We start from the raw sequence: 21,347 nt of genomic DNA on the forward strand, positions 1-21,347 counted from the left end.
GTGCTTAACAACAAACTGTTAATTTTCTTCTTAAGAGTTAACAATATCTTTGTTCTCCAGTCTATAAGGTGTTCGATGAAGTAGCCTACTAATAAACACTCCCACCCCCCAGTGGTACAGCGGTATGTCTGCCGACTTCCAACGCTAGAATCCGGGTTTCGATACCAGTGGTGGACAGAGCACAGATAACCCATTGTGTAGCTTTGTGCTTAATTACAAACAAACAAATTAATAAACGTTGTTCTACATGTTTTTATTTAATAGTTTATAGTGTGATCTGTCCAACTATTTTTATTATTTAATGACGTGTTTAGCCTACTCATAATTCTCTCCAAGACTGACCCTTCTCGTGTAATTCAATAAGTAACGATGCGTTTGAACCAAATTCCTCACACTCCTAAGAATTTAGATTGTTACTGTATATTTCACTCAATGACGTACGTGATCAAAGTGTATCGTTGTTTCTTAAATACGTCATTAAAGATGGATTTGGTTAAACAGCCTCTCTGGTCCAATAAAATTCCATCTTTTCGTAGTAATTAGTTAAGGATATATTTCCATTCAAAACATTTCAAGCTTCTTTATTTGTGTCACCTAATATGCGTATTAACTCAATTTTTATTTAATTTTTGTGTGTTTTTAATAAAGTAGAAGAAGAAAAATTCAATTTTTAAAATATACAGAGAATATAATATTAAATAAAATGAAGGTGCGTGATTTTAAAAATATAACCCTGCATCCGATTAATTTTAAAAGGTGTTTGGAAAAATGTCATGTATTTAAAAGGGACAAGAAACCTCTATAATAGGAAGAATATATTAGTAAAGAATGTTTTGACTACATTTAAGGAAAGTCAACATTGGTTTGTATAACAGATCGGGACGATTTTGTGAAAAAAACAAATCCATCAAAATAGTAATTTATTGAATATTTATTGCAGATTTACGTATTGTTTACTTTGCTATTGCTTTTAATCTCTGTTATTTTAGCTATCCATCTGGGAGAACTGTGCGTGTACCCTGATACAGATTTGGAACAAATACGAACAAGAATTAATGCATTCTTCGAGGTAGGAGCTATATATATATATATATATATATTTGTTAGAAAAGTGCAAAAGCCAAAGGGGATTTCCTCCTATCTTAGTTATTTCCATACTAATGACATTTGCGCACTTATATGTCAAAAGTCATAGTTGGTCGAAATATAATATTGAAACTAATTAAACACATGACCAAATATCTGAATTCCCACGTCAGCTTGGGTTTCTCTACGTGTTTGAAATGTTATTCCGTAGTTTAACTATTCAAAAGACTGTGTATTACAGATTACCCTTTATTCCATCTTCATCAACCCACTCTCGGTTCTCGTGCATAATGAAAGCGACCCTTAACCTTTACTGTCTGAAATCAAACCGGGTTTGTTGTTGTTTTTTCAGTCTCTACTGACTAAATCATTCTGATATTTCTGATTGTCTGCTCGACAAACAAGAATATGGGTTCGAACTCTGCTTGGTCGTATATTTCACGTCCTCAAAAAGTTTATAGTTATGTAGTATAATATGACACTTCTAATACTCTATAAGAACTCTGCCTAAGAATTCTGCAATTTCCATCCTAATAAATCAACAAATTTAACACTCAAGCGCGTGGTTTTTGAAATTTAGCATATTTGGTTAGAACTGCAGCCTAAAATGACAGAGAACAGGTTGGATTCTCGCTTTGTCTGGTTTTACCATCATTTGAAGTTGGTTTGAGAACTTCAATGGACTGTAGCTACCTGTTGAATAAAAAGGGACGACGTTTCGACTTCTATACTGAGGTCTTCTTCTGGCCTGAAGAAGACCTTAGTACAGACTCCGAAACGTTGTCGGGTTTAATTCAACAGCTAGCTGCAGTTCAATAAACCTTTCAAAGTTTTATTGAAACAATATCTGTTGAAGTTGTCTCATCAGGCAGTCACGTGACATATTGACTATATTACTCATCTTGGCAAATGACCCGAGATTACAATGCTTCAATGAATAACATACTAAATTAAATATTTATTGTTAATTTTCTTAATAAACACGACCACGTAAGGAAATTTTGATAAATCCTGTTATTATTATGTTTTTAAACATGAAAAAGGAATAACACGGATGTGTCGTTTCGATTACATGACTTGACACTGTATAATTGCTGGAATATAATATTAAATATAAGCTATTTTTTAAAATAAACCTGTGACTGGGTATCTATGCTCCAGTCAGCTCGAAGGTGCTCATAGTCTGCTCTGTGTGCATTTTTTTTATCACATCTTCACCTCACGACCAAGATTGTTGCGTAAATGCTTAATTCTTCACATGGATATTGTTTAAAATATTTTCGTTTTTAGTTTACTTACTGGTTAACTATTATTTTATTACAAGTTACAGCTTTTATAGTAAGGAAGATTATTCTTAGAACAGGTACGACGTTTCGATCACGGATGCGATCATTCTCAAGTATACAAGTTTTACTTGAGAATGATCGCACAAGTGATCGTACCTGTGCTAAAAAATAATCTTCCTTACTGTAAAAGCTGTAACTTGCAATAAAATAATGTTTAAAATCTTGTTCTATAAGTATGAATTTTTTTGGACACTGATACTTTCTTTCAAAGTTTAAAATAAAATTTCTGTTAAAATAACAGTCGTTTGCTAAACAAAATAACTCATAAAAATGGTCTTAGCTTGCTACTAATATTGTCTGGTAATATTTTTAATAATATATTTATTAAAAGTTGTAAAACATATATTTCCCCAACAAAAAAACAAGAACCCAGAAGAGACTTCACCAGGAGAAGGTTCTTTAAGTAGTCAAAGCTCTTGTCCAGAATGGTGCTTCCTAGATTGTGAGTAGAAAAATATTTTACCTCTGATTTTCATCAAGTTTCTTTTTAGCCTTAGTCATCTTCATATATATTAAAAACAAGTTATAAGAAAATAAAAAAGACTAAACTCATTGCTTCATTTTATTTGAGTTTGAATCATAAAAAGTAGATGATAACATAGATATTATGAAAAAGAATAAAATTAAAGATAATTAAGCACTTGGTGCTCTAACTTCCTTCAGTAGTTCTCTGGTGGGACAGCGGTAAGTTTACGAACTTACAACGCTAAAATTCGTGGGTTGATTCCCTGCAATGGACACAGTAGATAGCCTAATGTGGCTTTGCTTTAAAACACACTAGTTTAGGTAAAGCTCAATGCATCATGAAATTAACCATGTGATTCAATAACCTTTAACAATTTGTAACTTTTTGTGGCTGTTTTTAGTGCATTGTGTCTCTAATGTATAAATATGTTTCATAATCGGTCCATATAAGAGTTTAAAATATCTTAAGGCTATTTAATTATGAACTGCTGACCCAAATTAATGTTTAAAATATATTTATACACTTCTTATGTTTAAAAGTAACGCCTACAGTATGATGGCTTTGAGTGTGTAGTTTAGCTTTTGCTTATTTACTAAAGCTAGCGCCACACAGTGGCTCAGCGGTAAATCAGGAAGCTTACGACGCTAAAAACGGGTTTCGATAACCGTGGTGGGCAGAGCACAGATAGCCCATTGTGTAGCTTTGTTCTTAACGATAACTAAACCAAGAGATTGCTTGCAAGCTGTGGTTTCTAGTTTTTTAAATCTATATTTAAAAACACAATTCAATTGTTTCTAGCATATAGTTGGTTACCCATTTATCTACAAGTGGTTCACATTATGCTAATCTTTTATAGCGTGTACGGCAGAAAGATTTTTTCGAATTGACCCGGCCCAGGAACATCTTTACTACATAGTGGACATTTGTGCGGACGAGCTCTTTATTCTTGATTATACTGCTACGTCTTCTGTTGACCCTAATGACCAAGAGAGTGAAGAGTTCCTTGAAAACAATGTCCAAGCAGTTTCTCCAAGCGGAAGCGAAGAAATATCTGGAAGTCCAGACGAATCTTCGGAGTCCTTTCAGTCTGATGACCAGGAAGAGTAAGAAAAAGTTTAACTTATAATCGTTGGGATTGCAAAAGTTAAACCTCTTTAGTGTCGTTCCCAGAAACTGAAGTAAACGTTCAGGTTTTCTAAAACATCGAGTAAATGATACTGTATTACAAACAACATTTTGCGAACTATTCTTTAGTAATACAAATTGTACTATTTGACAAACATTTTGAAATTGAAATCAAGCACAAGATTAACATGGAAAACATAGATGTTACATAATCATCAGTTATTTGAAAACTGGGATTCAAACAATTATAGTTGAAAACATCACGGCTGAACACCTATCGTGTCTTTAGTAGCAAACAGTCAATATATTTTAAATAGTCCTAATTATATTGACAGTTTCTTTTTACAAGGTTTAGAATAGATATTGTATACATTTTAAAAATAGAGATGGCGCTGCTGTAATATTACATCGTTTAATGTTTGCATGTGCATAAGTTTGTTAACCGTTGCTATTCGATTTAAGCATAAAAAAAGCACGCGTCACTAATATTAATGTTGTTTTTGAAAATATTGTACACAGGAAATGTATATAAAACTGCAGAAATTGAATTTATTCGGCATCCAGATTTACTCTAAATATGAAGATTGAATTTGGTCTATATTCAATTCTGCTTGTTCCTTCAAATTTCCAGCGTCCGTTATCAATTAATAATAAATGATTTAAGTAGAAAACTACATGTTAAAGGTTGTTTTACATTAAGCTAAATGACGACTGTTGCACGCAGTTCTGTTGAGATTTAAAAGTGTATTTTTTAATTATTATTAATTATTAACAGGTACAACGATTAGCCCCAGTGAAACGTATTATTCTGCATAAGGTTTGCCTAATATACATAAAAGCCTGTGCCTGTCTTTTCGTAACGCTGCGTTCCAATAATGGCTTTTACGTTATGTTGCTTAACAACAAAAGTACGAGTCGTAAACTATTATTAGATGGTATATTGTGGTTTTTAACTATTATGGGATGCTATAGAGTGGTTTTCTAACTATTGTGGGATGTTATAGAGTGGTTTTGTAACTATTATTATGTTTTTTTTAAACATTGGATATTATACAGTTATTTCTAACTATTATGGGATATTATAGTGCTTTAACTATTATCAGATGTTATTATGACTTAATATTGTTGTTTGTCAATGTACTGAAAGTGTAAAATGAAATATCTATAAAGCGAAACGGAAATATATTTTCTGATTTTTCAATTTAATGTCTGCGTTGATTTAAAAGGTTTGGTTTTTACTTTTTTTAACTTCGTTCGTAGACCCTTGAAAAAGGCGTAAGCCGAAACGTCGGCTAGAATAAATAAACATTTATCTGAAGGTGTTTGTCGTCTTCATTGAAAATGGTTTCCATCCTTCAGCCAGCAATTTGAAAAGTTTATCGTTGTTGTAGTCTTATATTATTTTCGGTTATAATCATTTGACATCGGTTAATAACCTGTGACACTCAAAGACCCTCGAAATGAAGTCGTATACCGAAACGTCGCGTAAAACATCAACAAAAAAAACAACATTTCTTTGAAGTTGTTTATCGTCTTTCTAAAATTATGTTGATAGTTGGTTCTTTGATGTTTTTGATTTTCAAGTTTATTTGTAAAGGTGTTACTAAGTTCACTATGTTAATCATTACTTCTTCATATTTCAATAAATTCAGTTCTTGAATTTATCTTTTGTTTTTTTCCTTTCTTTCTATAAATGAGCTGTGTTAGAGTAAAAGGTTTTAACTAAACAAGTACTTGAAAGGTTGTGTATTTTATATGATTGCTGTATGCCTAGTTAACTTAAAAACCTACACGAACAAATGCGCGAAAAACAAGTTTGTCCTTTAAATTAAACACTCATTTTTCTCTCTCTCTCTCTTTTTCAGAAATGTATCGGAACACTCTTCAGAAGGTGGGTATTATGGAATCCAATAAAGTAAGTCGTTCATATCATTAGATTTATTGATATTTCGTAAATTCGCATGTATATGGGATAAACTTTTATTAGAACACGCGATAACCTAAGAAATGTGAAAAAACGTTATATGGCAAAAAAACGTATAGCAAACAAACGTTCATGTATTTATCCCTTCATATGTGTAGCCTATATGCTCTGTAACGAAACAGTAAGACGGGTGGATATTTTTTAAAGAGTAGTTTTTAATGTTATAGTTGTGTGTTCAATCTTTTTTGTTTTTGAAATTGTTCTATTTCCTATTTCAGATCATTCGCTTTTCCACACTTGGAGATGCGATGAAGAAACTGCGATATAGCCAAGGATATTACTATTTCAAGATTTAAAGTCACATGTCGGATATCCTGATAACACTACTGAAGAACAAATACGGATTAACACTAAATTAAGAAGTCGTATCTTAACTTTTTAATAATCAGATAATTATATATAAAAGATATTTTTCATAATTCAAGATCTAGATATCTTTTTATATGATAATAACTATCAAAGAAAAAAATACTTGAAACTATGAGCACCAGTAATGTATGTATAATTGTGGCACATTTCGGTAACGCACCCCCCCCCCCCCCACAGCGTTGTATCTGCGGACTTAGGACACTAGAAACCGGGTTTCGATACCCGTGGTGGACAGAGCGCAGATAGTCCATTGTGTAGCTTTGTGCTTAATTACAAACAAACATAATCAGCTATGTTTTTTATCACAATTAAGCCCCTTTTTTCATATTTCTTATCTTTATTAAAGGGTCTTATAAGTATAAGTGAGTAAGAATGCATGTTTATATTATAAAACTTTGTGATGTTTAAGTTGTCTCTCGTAGAAGAAACAAATAAAGCTGAAGGAGCTGATGACTCAAGTTCTGGCCCTGCATGACCAGGTGGTTAGGGCGCTTGACTCGCAATTTGAGGGTCGCGGGTTCGAATCCCCGTCCCACCAAACATGCTCGCCCTTTCAGCCCTGGGGGCGTTATACTGTGACGATCAATCCTACTATCCGTTGGTAAAAGAGTTGGCGGTGGGTGGTGATGACTAGCTGCCTTCTCTCTAGTCTTACACTGCTAAATTAGGGACGGGTAGCGCAGATAGCCTTCGTGTAGCTTTGCGCGAAATTCAAAACAAACAAACTCGAGTTCGTGATTATTTTTTATCGGCGTAGGCCGAGCGTGACCTAATGGTTAGCGTGTTTGTATGGACTGTGAATCCAAGGGTTCGCGGCTGGGTGCTGTTGAATAGCCTTCTTGTCTATCAGTTGAAAATTAGGGACAGCTGTGCGCAAATAGTCCTTTGTGTACCTTTGTGAGAATATTCTGAAACAAACTTTTATCGAATAAAAACCTGCATAAATATTTTTTTTAACAACAACAAATTACCAAGTGTTAGGTCAGTTTGAGCTTCTCTTAAGCTCAGTTTCACGTTACGATATGACAAAATACTCTATTCAGTCTATTGCATCAGTATAAATCTTTAATCCGATTTGTTTAACGTTTTTTCTTTCTTTCACTCGCACTTCGTTGTAAGAACAAATACAGTAAATGAAATATAATTTGAACATGTGTGTTTTAACATCATTGTTCCAAAGAATTAATCATTTGTTGTTGTATTAAACAGGATTAAATGTCAAAGTCAAATGAATATCGCGTTTTCAAATCATGTTCTTGCGATAAGAAACTTCAAAGTCACCCCGGTGGGCCAGCAGTAAGTTTACAGAATTACAACGCTAAAATATGGGGTTCGATTCTCCTCGATGAACAAAAGCACAGATGTTTTAATTTCTGAATTTACGGTAAAATAAACAAACAGAAACTTACAAGGAAAAATAAGTATACAATTACTGTAGAAAAAAATCTATATCTAAAGCTTTTGAACACTATTTAAAATGCTTTTGTATTTACCACACATTATTGGTCTATTTACTAGAAACTCTCGTCCTGCTCTGGTGCCCCCCGCCCCCATTGGCACGGCGGTACGTCTTCGTACTTGGAACGCTAGAAACTGGGTTTCGATACCCGTGGTGGGCAGAGCGCTGATAGGCCTTTACGTAGCTTTGTGCTGAAGTATAAACAAACCTGTTCTGCTAATGAAATAATTTTATTACTAATATTCTATATTTTTGGAAAATGTCTCTAATTTGAGAAATCAGTCTGTTTCGTTTTAAACTTTTTATAAAAACCAAAAAAAAACCTAATGAGTTGAAGGCTGTACGTCTTTCTAATAATAGCTCACATGTATAAACAAAATATAATAAGAACAATATATAAGTTGTATTTTATTTCTTGTGTCGTTGTTTCTACTATTTTTTATATGCACATGTCTCAAATAGGTATTAGATGCAACTATTTAGTTTACCATGTACTGAATGTCTGTTTGTTCACAAAATTACACAATGGGCTGTCTGTGGTGTGTCTATCGCGGGTATCAAAACTCAATTTTTAGCTACATAAGCCCTCAGACTTATCGCTAAGACACCGAGGAAGGAGGGGAAACTTACTATATACTAAATTAACCCTTACCTTCTGGACGTGCCCCCCAGTGACACAGCGGTATGTCTGCGGACTTACAACGCTAGAAACCGGATTTCGATACCTGTGGTGGGCAGTGCACAGAGATCCCATTTCGAAGCTCTGTGCTTAACTTCAAACAAACTAACCTTCTGAACGTACTATTTAACAAATATTAATAAATTGTTGAATAATTAATTTTTGAGTTTTTACAACTAGTTTGTGTTCCTTGATTAATTACATAGCTCACGAACTTTATAATAATTGGTCATTTAGGTCAATAATAAGGTTATGGAATAGAATAATGTGAGTTAATATTTGAAGGAAGACTATATTATGTAAGTGAAACGTGGGTGAATGGTTTCAATTTAATTAGAAATTCAGTTTATTTCAGACTAATAACCAAAACAATAGTTTACAATAGAGTACAATAAACTTAAAATACGTACACTATGTAAAAATACCATCCTTAAATTTCGAAATCTTTTTTTTATTTAATTAACAATTGAAAAGTGGTACATCTATAAAACAATTATCTTCTTGTATCCTTTTCAGGAGCAGAAGTAACGAATTTATAAAATGGATTATGCTTCATTTACGCCTGGAATTCTGTCTAGAAATCCACATTTCCATTCGAGCTTTTCAATAGTGTATAAAAAGGCAAACCAGGGGTCTTTATGAATTTTTGATTTTGTTCAAATCAGTTAGGAGTTGATTTTGAAAACAATTTTGAATCTTATCGGTTGTAGTTTTGCGTATTTTAAATAAAACTGATCATTTAAGTATGTGTTCAGAAAAAAAAAACAATACCGAGCAAGTGAAGTTGAACTTGGGACATATATTCTTTATTTTCTTTTTCTACAATGTTGCAAAATTGAGTCAAGGGAATAAGATTTTATGAAACGTGAACTCTAAACATGTTTTTTATTGTCTATTTTATTTTGTTACAGCAGCTCGCAACAGCAAATGTAGAAATCGATGACATTCTCGCCAGTTCTAGGATTTACTAATCTTATAACAGAATGAACCAACAGCGAATCAGAAAAAAAAATTATTCAATGCATTATTTCTTCATGAAGTATAGTCAAACTCAATATTTATTACCGTTTGATTTGTGCAAGAGTTGGTGTTTTAAAATTTTGGCTTTTGTCACATGTGGCCCGGCCTGCCCAGATGGTTAGGGCGCTCGACTCGCAATCTGAGGGCCGCGAGTTCGAATCCTCGTCCCACTAAACATGTTCGCCCTTTCAGCCGTGGGGGCGTTTTAAAGTGACGATCAATCACACTATTCGTTGGTAAAAGATTTGGCGGTGGGTGGTGATGACTAGCTGCCTTCCCTCTAGTATTTCACTGCTAAGTTAGGGACGGCTAGCGCAAATAGCCCTTGTGTAGCTTTACGCGAAATTCAAAACAAACAAACAAACTTTTGTCACATTTCATTTTCTGTTACAGTTTAATCTGAACATACTGGTTCTGTGAGATTACCTACAATGGTGTTGGTTTAAGCGCCATTAGTCGGCGAAACATTGGAAACCAATAAGCTTAAAAATCCTTAAAAGATTTTTATCATTAGAGTTCGAAATCAGAGGTGTGTAAAATCGTCATTTCAGATTTAATGTCTCCCATAAGTCACTGCTTAATAAGCTTTTCGTTCAGTATAGTCATATAATCAGTATAATGCTTTAAAAGTTACGGTTTAAATACCAACAGCGAAAACCATTTTTAGGCCTATAAGCTAGAAGGAAATGACAAAAAAAACTCTTTTGTGTCTCACAGTCCAGCCTAACAGATGAATTGTGGTAGTGAACAGAAAGCTTATTGGGCAGTGATTTATACGAGAAAAAGGATACATCTGAAATGCTATTTTGCACACAGCTCTGATTTCTAGCCGCAATGGGCAAATTAAGAGAAATCTTTGAAGAGAAAAAAAAAACATCTGCACCTAAATTGTATCTATAACAATTTTTAGGCCTATTTGTTTTCCACTAGCTTTCAGTGCTTTGTTTGTATATTTATTTGAAGTTAAGCACAAAGGGTCTACCTACCATGGGTATCGAAACCCGGTTTCTAGTGTTATAACTCCGTAAACATACCGCTCTACCACTGGGGGAACTTTCGGTGCTTCAACCGTAATTATGATAATACGTATATAAACGGCGTTCCATAGATTCTTTTGACTATTATGCACCAGCAATCGTTAGTCTCGTTAAATCTGATGGCCTGCCAGCCCATTAGGCTGGAAAGAAATTGCAAAAAAAAATATATATTTTATTTATCGTCCAACCCACCTGATGTGTTCTGGTATTGAACGAGAAGCGTATTGAGCAGTGACTAGAAAGGAACTATTATTTTTTACACGCATTTGATTTCGCGCCGCAGTGGCACAAATTAAGAGGGATGTGAAAAAAAAGTACAAGAACATATATACCTTAACTTGTTTTTATAAACATAAAGATATCTATTGAATGGAAACCCAATTGCCATTTTTTTGTTATTTAGTTTTAAACTACGTATAAAGTTCTAGTAAATACGGAAAATTCAATCATTCCTAAGAGTGATTAGCCAGTAATTGACGTTCCAATTGAGCTGTTTTTTAATGAACTCTTTCTGTAGTTTGTACTTATTTTAGCTTAAACAACGAAAACATTAGATGTTTTACTAGTAGGAATAATATGCTTTCTCTGCCAGAGTCTTCAGTTAATAGGACAAGTAAAATCTTTGAGTCGTTCATCCACAGCATCTTAATTTTTCTACCTGAATTAAGCAGTTGTTATGGTTTTTGTGGCTGAAGAATAGTGTTTTTTATAGAATATTATATAAATACTTAATCTTTTATGTTGTTTGATGTTGATTGTAAAGCTGACGAAGCATTAGAATCCATTAGGCTTAACATTCGTGATAAGAATCACGTCAGACGACAACATTTTTGTTGGCATTTTTCTTAATGATTTGAAATCCATGATGAACAAATAAAGAGGAATACGAAGAAATATCTAAAGTTTGATTTTATCACTGAGGTTGGACAAACCTGTTTGAAATTTCTGTACTCAAATATAAAAACGTATATATTTGTATGAAAAATGTATATAACTAACAGTTTAACCCAAAACTGTGATGTAATTCATTATTCTTATTGTGCATGTATGCCCCCTGGTGTCTCAGCGGCAAGTCTGACATCTTATAACGTTAAAAATTTGGTTTCGATACCCGTGATGGGCAAAGCACGGATAGCCCATTGTGTATCTTTCGCTTAACAATAAACAAAACAATTGCACCTTCAAATGTATATATATACATATCCAACTTTGTAAATTTAAGATTAAAAACTTGCAAAATTATCTTATATATAACACTGTTAAACTGTACTTTTGCGTTATTTGTTTCAAAGGTGAATAAGTGTACAAAATAAGAAAATAGTCTGCTTAATCTTGAAACATCAATGAAGAAACGATTAATCGCAAACTGCTGAGTAGCAACCATAGTTATTAAAACTGAAACTATTAGGATTAACTATGTGAAATTTTATAACTGCTTTAAAAACTAATACTTTAAAGTTATCTTTACAAAACCAATTTTGAAAAGAAAAAAATCTTGGTGAAAATGAGCATGACTACTAGTTTTATTATGAGTGATAAAATGTGAGCGAGTATCTATGTATTTTCTTAAACGCTGACTTTACAGAAGTAGTTGGAGGATGTTTTTTAGGTTAATCTTGAGGACCAAGCGTGGCCCAGTGGATAGCATGGCGGGTACTGTGGATCCCATGTTCCGTGATTCATTCCCCATTACCGCCAAAATAAAATAAAATCACGCTTCTTAATTTGAGGCCGTTGGTGCGTTATAAGAGTGACTGTCAAATCTCACTATTCGATTAGAATAGCTTATGTGTTAGCGGAAGATGGTGTTAACTAGCTGCCTTCTCTCTGTGGTCTATCACTTCAAAATTAGGGACGGCTAGCATAGGTACCTCTTTAGTAGCTTTGCGTGAAATGAAACAAACAAAAAAGGATTATTCTTGAAGTGTTCAGATAGGATTAGTAGTTATGAGCTAAAACGAAACAATAAGTGAACTTTAGCTGTATTACATTCTGTTGATGTTTAGAGTTTGTGTATAATGTGCACTAATTTTCCTAATATCAACATTCAATTTGTGTGATGTGTATACAAAGCCTCATGAAATAAAATATACCAAAATAATTAATTTTGAAATCTGAAAGCGAGATGTTATCGCTTGTGTTATAACTTTGACATTTGTATGGTTTTAATTTTTTAATCCTTTGCTCTGAGAAGAGAAAAGCTAGTTTTTATTACTTGTTTAACGCTTGTCTGGTTGGAGAGAAACGCTATAGCTTTCACTTTTTGCTTAACGTTGGTTGAAGTAGAAAGCTAGTTTTGATTACTTGTTTCACGTTTTTCTGGTTGAAGAGAAAAGCTAGTTTTGACTTCTTGCTTAACGTTGGTTTGGTTGAAGTGGAAAGCTAGTTTTGATTACTTGTTTAACGTTTGATTGAAGATGAAAACTAGTTTTGATTATTTGTTTAACGTTGGTTTGGTTGAAGAGAAAAGCTAGTTTTTATTTATTGTTTAACGTTGGTTTGGTTGAAAAGAAAAGCTAGTTTTGATATCTTGCTTAACCTTTATTTAGTTTCGACAGAAAATAGTTACTTATAACAAACACCAGATGACACTTCAGGAGAATTGGTTATATAAAACTCATTTTAAATTCATTAAATATTCAGATTATGTTGCGACAATCAAATGTCCTAAGGCTTACATGACATGTATTAGTTGTTTTCTGGTGTGTGAAATAGGCAGTTCTGCATGTCAGTTCATATTTAATTTAATGGCGCACTTCCTACTAGAAGTACTATAGACATGGAGTCAAAATAGAGATGTGTAGCTTGAGAAAATAATGTAGACATTATTTCCAGCCTTGTTTACTTTTTAGAATCTTTATTTTTTTGACGTACCTATTCTCTTTTTTAATTATCTTGTATATGTATATATAAACCGAACAACAATAAATATATACTTAAACACGTTTCTCTTTCTCTATGCGTTTTTTCTGTTCATGCTTTTATCTTCGAAATATTTCTTTCAATCAGTCAACGAAGGAAGTCCTGTTTGTGTGTCTGTGTGAAATTTCCTCAGAAAAAGAAACATTTTTGTTCTCAGTAAATTTTTTTCTCAAATTGACATTTTCCTCAAAATGTTCTCAGTACATAAAGACTGACGGATCGATGTTGATATCAATATGAAATTTTAGGAATTGCAAAAAATGAATAACTTTCCTGGAATGTACACTTGAAAAGAAGCATTTTAATATATATATATATATTTTTTTTTTCTACTATTAACCGTTCAGGAGATACAGAGCGTAGCAGACAGACAAGCAAACATTTGGCTATTATAATTGCCCTCCAGTGGCACAGCGATATATCTGTGGACTTGCAAGGCTATAAACCGGGTTTTAATACCCGTGGTGAGCAGAGCACAGATTGTGTAGCTTAGTGCTTAACTTCAAATAAACAAAGCTATTATAAATATAAATCGAGGTTCTTACAGTGACATCTGCTGGCTGTTTTGAGAAGTATTTATGAAAGTTAGATTAATTGCGATTATACAATAATGCTTTAACTACGTCTTGCCAGTGATTTAATCATACTTTTTTTAATTTCATAATTATTATTTCGCTAGAATTTGTTTTTAAAACATTAAACGCATTTTACAAGGGGTAACCATCACCAACAAGATTGTTTGTTTTTGAAGTTAAGCACAAAGCTACACAATTGGCTATCTGTGCTCTGCCCACCACGAGTATCGAAACACGGATTCTAGCGTTGTAAGTCCGCAGACATACCGCTGTGCTATGGGGGGCCATCACCAACAAAACAACATACAGTGTACTACTTCAAAGGATGTGTTTCTCAAGTACTGTATTTTTGTTCTCGACGAATATTTTACTTTAGTTTTAATACGACGAACACAATATTCATCTTTTTCCAACTTTTAGAACAGTATAATTTTACTGTTCCATAAAGAAATCTTCAAAACTTGATAAAAGGTATTCATAAGTTTTTCATGTTTAGTATGCACCATTTACTTCACCAGAAATAATTTGAGAAAAATTACTTTCCCTAGTAGAACACTTTATTGACAAATTCTTAACACGCACACACAGAGACGTAAAATACGATTGTTATTCCTTCTGCAGGATAACTATTTACAAACTCTAGACATACTTATATATGCAAATACACAAAGTTGTTAACACGTGTTTTAAACCTGCAAGTGCACAAAGTTATTAACACGCGTTGTATACCTGCAAGTACACAAAATTATTAACACGCGCTGTATATGCAAGTACACAAAGTTATTAACACGTGTTTTATACCTGCGAGTACACAGTCATTAACACGTGTTGCATGCCTGTAAGTACACAAAGTTATTAGCACATGTTGTATACCTGTAAATTCCCTAAGTCATTGACACGTGTTGTATACCTGTAAATACACAAGGTTATTAACACGCGTTGTATACCTGCAAGTACACAAAGTTATTAGCACGTGTTGTATACCTACAAATTCACTAAGTTATTGACATGTGTTGTATACCTGCAAATACACAAAGTTATTAACATTTGTTGTATACCTACAAGTACACAAAGTTGTTAACACGTATACACTGCAAAAAATATTACATGATGTAAGCCATTATACACATCTTTAATATTACACTATCATATGCATTATACAACTATATATAAGAGCTAACTTAGGAAGTCTCTTGTTAGTATATACAAGCACTATAGAATTATGTAATTCAATAAATATATGTGTTTCTTGTTACTTCCCTGGCATTATTAGCAACGTCCACACTCAGGTGTAAATCACTATAAGGCCCTTGTATATTGAGAACTAGGATGATGTGGGAAGAAGTTACTCATGTATAATTAGGTTTCAAAAACATATACAAACCCACAAAAATACAAATCTCTAATATATATGTATATAGTTGCTGCCCTAAAAATATTCTGTACAGAATACAAAGTACACCACACGACACGAAAATGACTACACTGTTAAAATACATATGCATGAATCTATATCGAATATTTATGCTTACATATTCACCTGCAAATGAATATTTCAAATTACATGCTCTGTATAAAATGACAGTTTATGCTGAACGGAAGTCTATCTAATCATAAAGTGAAAATGGGTTATATCCTTCCTGAAATCATCAGGACTGTTCTACGTGTTTACTGAAACAAATTTAGTAAAATCATACAGAAAATTACATTCAACGCGTTGCCAAAAAAACACACACACACACTAGAAACATGTATTTAACTACATTTTCTGGAGATAAAACTGAACTATTTTGTTTTTCTAAACAAAGTATATTATGATGAAAGGCGGAATATAGGAAATATATCTTATGCTGCTTTATTACAGCTTTTCATTTTCTACTACTAGTAGCACGGACCTGTTAGGAAGCTCAATCCATACAAACAGAAAAGCGTCCACAAAGCTGTCGAAACTGTTACATTGCACAAACAGATTTGTAACTAACACATTACGAGAGTAAAATAAGCCTGGACTGATCCGTAGCTTAAACTTTAATTATTAATTAAAGTATATAACTCTGGAATGTAACGGTATGGATTACTCCTCATCTTTTGTGGAGTATAGTGCTTTAGATATTTATGTATATATATATATATATATATATATATATGAACTAAGATTCACATTACATAAACACGATCCATTCACTATGCTACAAATATATAGACAGATAGATATGTTACAAATATGGCATACGTTTCTTACTGACGGCCAAGCAATCAAATACTGTGACAGCTAGAGAGCATTTTTGTAGGAAAATGACCTCTCGCCACGGGGGAAAAAAGCCTTGTGCTTTATAAAATCATGTTAGTCGCGAATCTGGCATGGAGCTTGTAAGCTTGTGAACCCAAGTTTAATGAAGTACGAGTGATTAACCACGGTAACAAGCATTTTTATATATATATACTGCAAAGTTGGTGCATGAAAGTGTTTGTGAGATGTTATTTTTGTAGCCACGACAACAAGCATTTATATATATAGGCTGCTAAGTTAGTGCATGAAAGTGTTTGTGAGATGTTATTTTTGTAGCCACGACAACAAGCATTTATATATATATAGGCTGCTAAGTTAGTGCACGAAAGTGTTTGTGAGATGTTATTTTTACAACTTGTTCGTGCTGCTACTTATTTTAGGATCTTCTGATGCTAAACTGTTATTGAAAGCGTGATGAATATTCTTATCGTTAACTCATTTGTTTTCACGTTTGTTTTGTGAACAAACTCGAAAACGTGCTCTCTCAATGCTTAAGTTGGAAGATACGTTTCACAACTGCTCCTGCTTTCATTAGTTTCTGCGTGAAATGGATAAGTGTATCGAACATAAACTTGACATTTTAATTTCATATTAATAACACATGTTGCTTTATGCTAAGCCCATAAACGTCCAGTTAAAAAAAAAAAGAAGTATCCATTTGGAAACAAAACATTAAAATACAGGCTTTTCTGGACTGGCTTGCATTCCATTAACGCGTATAGAATCGCTATTATTAACTGATATTATATTTTAGTGAATTTTTCGAGTGTTCATTAGGCATTTTCACGGAGCTATATATGTGAGCTTTACTATGTGATATGGCAGTCTTTTATTTAATGATTCACAATGTTGACATTAAAGTATAGTTAACAACCATGTCCAAGGCAAAGCAGATTTTTCTAATAATGCATAAATTATGCGAGATATGAAAACGGTATAGCAACAAATAGTAAACAAATATTGTTACGCTCCAAAAGAATGCCTTTCGTCAGAATATTTACTGGATATACGTTTGGAAAATAAAAATTATTTTTACACTCCAAAAGAATGCCTTTCGTCAGAATATTTACTGGATATACGTTTGGAAAATAAAAATTATTTTTACACTCCAAAAGAATGGGTTTCGTCAGACATGTTTATCAGTAGCAAGAAGGAAAAAAAAATAGATGAATGTTCAAGAGATAATTATTTTATTACTTGGGAAATTCATTTACTAGAGTCTTATTGTGGTTGATGACTTCAACCAAACCATGATGATAGTAGGTTAATTCGATCTGACAACACGGCGTTCGATCTCCCTCTCTTTATTTGAGTGTTTTCTATTTTCATTATACTTTAATAAATGTATGCAGATATGACAGGTTGTGTGTCTATATAAATGCGTGTAGCTTATGTACAGGTTCTACTTGAATAACCAAAAAAAAAATATATTGTGTTGAATATTGGAAAAGTTTATATCAGTTCTTATTACACTTGAAAGCTAGCTACACATGCCGGTTCTTAGTAAGTGTATGTCAGTTCTTATTACACTTAGCAGTATTATTTTCAATGTGTACATAATTCTGGACTACATAAAACTCATTAGTCTTCATTTTTAAATTATTGTCATTTGATAATAGACTAATGAGTAATATCTTCCTAAAGGCCACCACGTAGGATAGTGGATAACCTTTTATTTTACGTCAGCAGTCATCTACTGCTAGCCCTCAATTTTTTCAAGACAATTCTATAAACAAGTCACAAGTAATTTACACGTAACTTCTTGTCATACATACACACACAAACAAACAAATTTGTATTTATATGGACAATCACTTGGACTATTGTGCATTTATAATACTGTGTGCACCATATCAAGTTGAGCACATAAACACACATCTGTATAAGTCTAATTACATTTAACTTAATATACAACTAAGTACTTTAGAAACTCTCTACAACCAGTTATCTTACAAGATGGCACACTCGAAGAAATGTCACGGACTGGTCTGTCTTCTGACCAAGGTTTACTCTTTAACGCTGCATTTTACTAGGATCTAATATAATGGCAGGTACAGAGAACGAAAATATATACTGTGGATGTACAAAGTGTCTTGTGGAAAAGTCAGTTCAATATCCCTCCCACACATCAGCCAGAAGGCTGTATTTGCTTGTTTTTTTAAGTTGCTTATTCTTCATAGCATTTGTTCCATGACATGAGATATGAGAAAACAGCGAAATCCTAATGTATAAATTAGTGGCTGTCTATTAATTATTGAAAACTAGCAAGTTCATATCATATGGCAAAAAAAATTACCTTAAAATTCCTTGTTCGGGTTGAAAACAAAATGTTGCTCATTTTTGGTTCAAAACAATGAAGTAACAAAAGTTCCAATATTTTAAACTATAACAAATATGTCTTATTAATGATTCACTGTCCAACTTTAACATTAGTTTGTGTATTAAATGTACTCTTTCTCTAAGAATTAAAAACTAATGTGTAAAGTTACAGATACGGTGTTCAAACTATATCACGAAAATACGATATCTACGGCTTTTCGCATCAGGTTAGAGTATAAGAATACGTTGCAAGCCACCGCTATTTCCTATCAACAAATGACTTCTGAAATCAAAACCAAGTGTATACGTGATGTCAACTACACAGGATGTATCATAAACTGTATTCAGGGAAGGGAGAATGTTGTACAGCACGTGTTGAAAAAACGTTGTCGAATACCTTATCATACAAATTATTAAAGTTGAAATCTTACCAAACACTAAGAATTACAACTTTACGTAAAGTTCAAAATTGTACTGGTTTACGTTTTTCCAAATGTTGATTTTAACCAACACACACACACTCGGGCTTACAAAACTCAACAGGTAAAGAAGAAAACGTTCAAACAACGTCACACAACCGTTCAAGTACCAATATGTTATAGACCTCTTATTTCAGCAAACACGCATATACTCTCGTTTTCTTCCCCGTGACGCAGCCTCTAGCTCGTTTTCTGCTATGTCAAAAGACATTTATATAACCATATTAACAGGGTAATTTCCAGGGAGCTTTTAAATTTGTATTTATTTAACTAAGTATGATTTTTTTTTTAGTTTCACAACATACTTCTTTCTTCCGCCTTGTCTAATTCTTTGTCCACGTTTTGACGATCTTTTTCTGTCAAACAACTTTGTTAAATCTATCCGTTCAGGTTGATTTTCAACACAAGGGGAGCAGAGGTATAAATGAAATTAGAAAAATGGGTATTATGAAACGATAAAAAGAAAACTATGATTTTCATAAAACAAACCCTTTTTTTTAATAAAAGTTTGAGTTCTGAGGTTATGATTATTTTCTTTTCGATTTTTGAAGATTTGACCTCATCGATATTTTGGCACTTTCAAACGATTTAGCATCCTTTCAGATTTTGGGGGATAAGCTTAGTTCTTTTCAATTTCTGTTTCCAATTTCTTTCCAGTTACGTTCTTATCATTTCTAAGTAATCTTACTTCAATCAGAATCTCATGGCTTTATTGTCATTTTTTTATCTAGCATTAACACTTAGAACTACGTAAGATTATCATAATCATATTATTTATTTATTTTTTTAGATGCGTTACGTTATACCTAAATTTGGCCCTGATTAACGTTTTTGTTTTTATACCTTTAAGTGTCTTAAACTTTTGATTACTTTTTGTTTCATTTTGGAATTTAATGGTTCAGTCTGTCTTTTGACTAAACTCTGTACTTCTATATGTATATATATATATATATATATATATGAATTTAATAAACTAGTTTAAATAATCTAAATAAAAGTGTTATTCAACTAAATCAGCCCTAAGCTAATTCTTTCGTTAAATTTTTCTTTATCACTAACCCTATTCTTCATAAGTGTGTAATAACGCGCGTGTATGCCATATATTTCTTAATTATCGCCTCCATCAGCTGGTTCCTTCAAAGAATGCCACTGTGCAATTGGACGTCGAGGGGAGGCGAGCATGTCCATCCAATGGCGGAGCTCCGTTCCAGTTGCATTGCATCCCAGGATAACGTTTCCTATTGGGTCAGATGTACCAATGCGGTCGTAATCTACGACTGTCACCAACAGCTGAACTTTCTGTGAACCAACAACATTAAACAAAATGACTTAGTAATGAATATTTAATTCCTTAATAGCCATATTTAGAAGAAAGTGGTGCGGTAAAATACAGAAGATACAAGACTATATAATAGGTAAGACAGATTGAAATAAAAGTTCACTCATAATATGAGCTGTTTAAAACCAAACTAACTCTGGAAAACTATCAGTACTGTTTGTTTGTTTTGACTTTCGCACAAAGCTACACGAGGGCTATCTGCGCTAGCCGTCCCTAATTTATCAATGTAAGACTAGAGGGAAGGCAGCTAGTCATCACCACCCACCGCCAACTCTTGGGCTACTCTTTTACCAACCAATAGTGGGATTGACCGTAACATTATAACGCCCCCACGGCTGAAAGGGAGAGCATGTTTGGAGTGACGGGGATTCGAACCCGCGACCCTCAGATTGCGAGTCGAGCGCCCTAACCACCTGGCCATGCTGGGCCCTATCGGTACTAAAAGTGATGCGTTTCTTTATGAACATGCCTTTCTATGTTTGCGGTACGTAAACCTAATGTTGTATATTTTGTACATATATCATTACACGCATGTTTTATACGTTTTTCTTCATATAATACAAACAAAAAACATTTCATGTAACAACGCAAATATATATATATTAGACCGAAAAAAAAACGTTTACCTGAATCTGCTCAAACGGCACCTCAAACGTAAATGACTCATTATAATAGGGATTAAGTGTACACTTCTTAATACTGGTCTTTTTCTTCTTAATCCTTTTACCGTTCATCATGATAGCTATTTTCACATAGGGATCTATAGTTTTCAGGAATAAAAGAATATATGCATATTGAAATCAAACAAAAAATTATCCATCACAGTAGTAGCAGAATTCAGAGTTATACACA

General features: G+C 33.2%; 2 protein-coding genes across 4 annotated transcripts in view; one reads left to right on the forward strand and one right to left on the reverse strand.

The window, feature by feature from the left end:
• The window catches only part of LOC106477410 (eye-specific diacylglycerol kinase-like), a 150,799-nt gene extending 143,900 nt beyond the window's left edge, over window positions 1-6,899 (forward strand). The window contains exons 20-24 of the mRNA XM_022381459.1: window positions 990-1,069; window positions 2,799-2,874; window positions 3,755-4,001; window positions 5,889-5,914; window positions 6,226-6,899. Coding sequence (XP_022237167.1) covers window positions 990-1,069; window positions 2,799-2,874; window positions 3,755-4,001; window positions 5,889-5,914; window positions 6,226-6,275 — 479 coding nt within the window. The 3' untranslated portion in view covers window positions 6,276-6,899. The remainder of the gene's footprint in view (window positions 1-989; window positions 1,070-2,798; window positions 2,875-3,754; window positions 4,002-5,888; window positions 5,915-6,225) is intronic.
• A 7,690-nt stretch (window positions 6,900-14,589) lies between these two features.
• Window positions 14,590-21,347, reverse strand: part of LOC106477454 (synaptotagmin-1-like) — a 53,519-nt gene continuing 46,761 nt past the window's right edge. For 2 of the 3 annotated variants that reach the window (XM_013938024.2, XM_022381461.1), the window contains exons 8-9: window positions 21,122-21,255; window positions 14,590-20,455 (exon numbers count right to left, since the gene is read on the reverse strand). In XM_013938024.2, coding sequence (XP_013793478.1) covers window positions 20,264-20,455; window positions 21,122-21,255 — 326 coding nt within the window. In that variant the 3' untranslated portion in view covers window positions 14,590-20,263. The remainder of the gene's footprint in view (window positions 20,456-21,121; window positions 21,256-21,347) is intronic. The other variant, XM_022381460.1, reaches the window with a different exon arrangement.

This window comes from Limulus polyphemus, unplaced genomic scaffold (genome assembly GCF_000517525.1).
Source record: "Limulus polyphemus unplaced genomic scaffold, Limulus_polyphemus-2.1.2 Scaffold165, whole genome shotgun sequence".
NCBI lineage: Eukaryota > Metazoa > Arthropoda > Merostomata > Xiphosura > Limulidae > Limulus > Limulus polyphemus.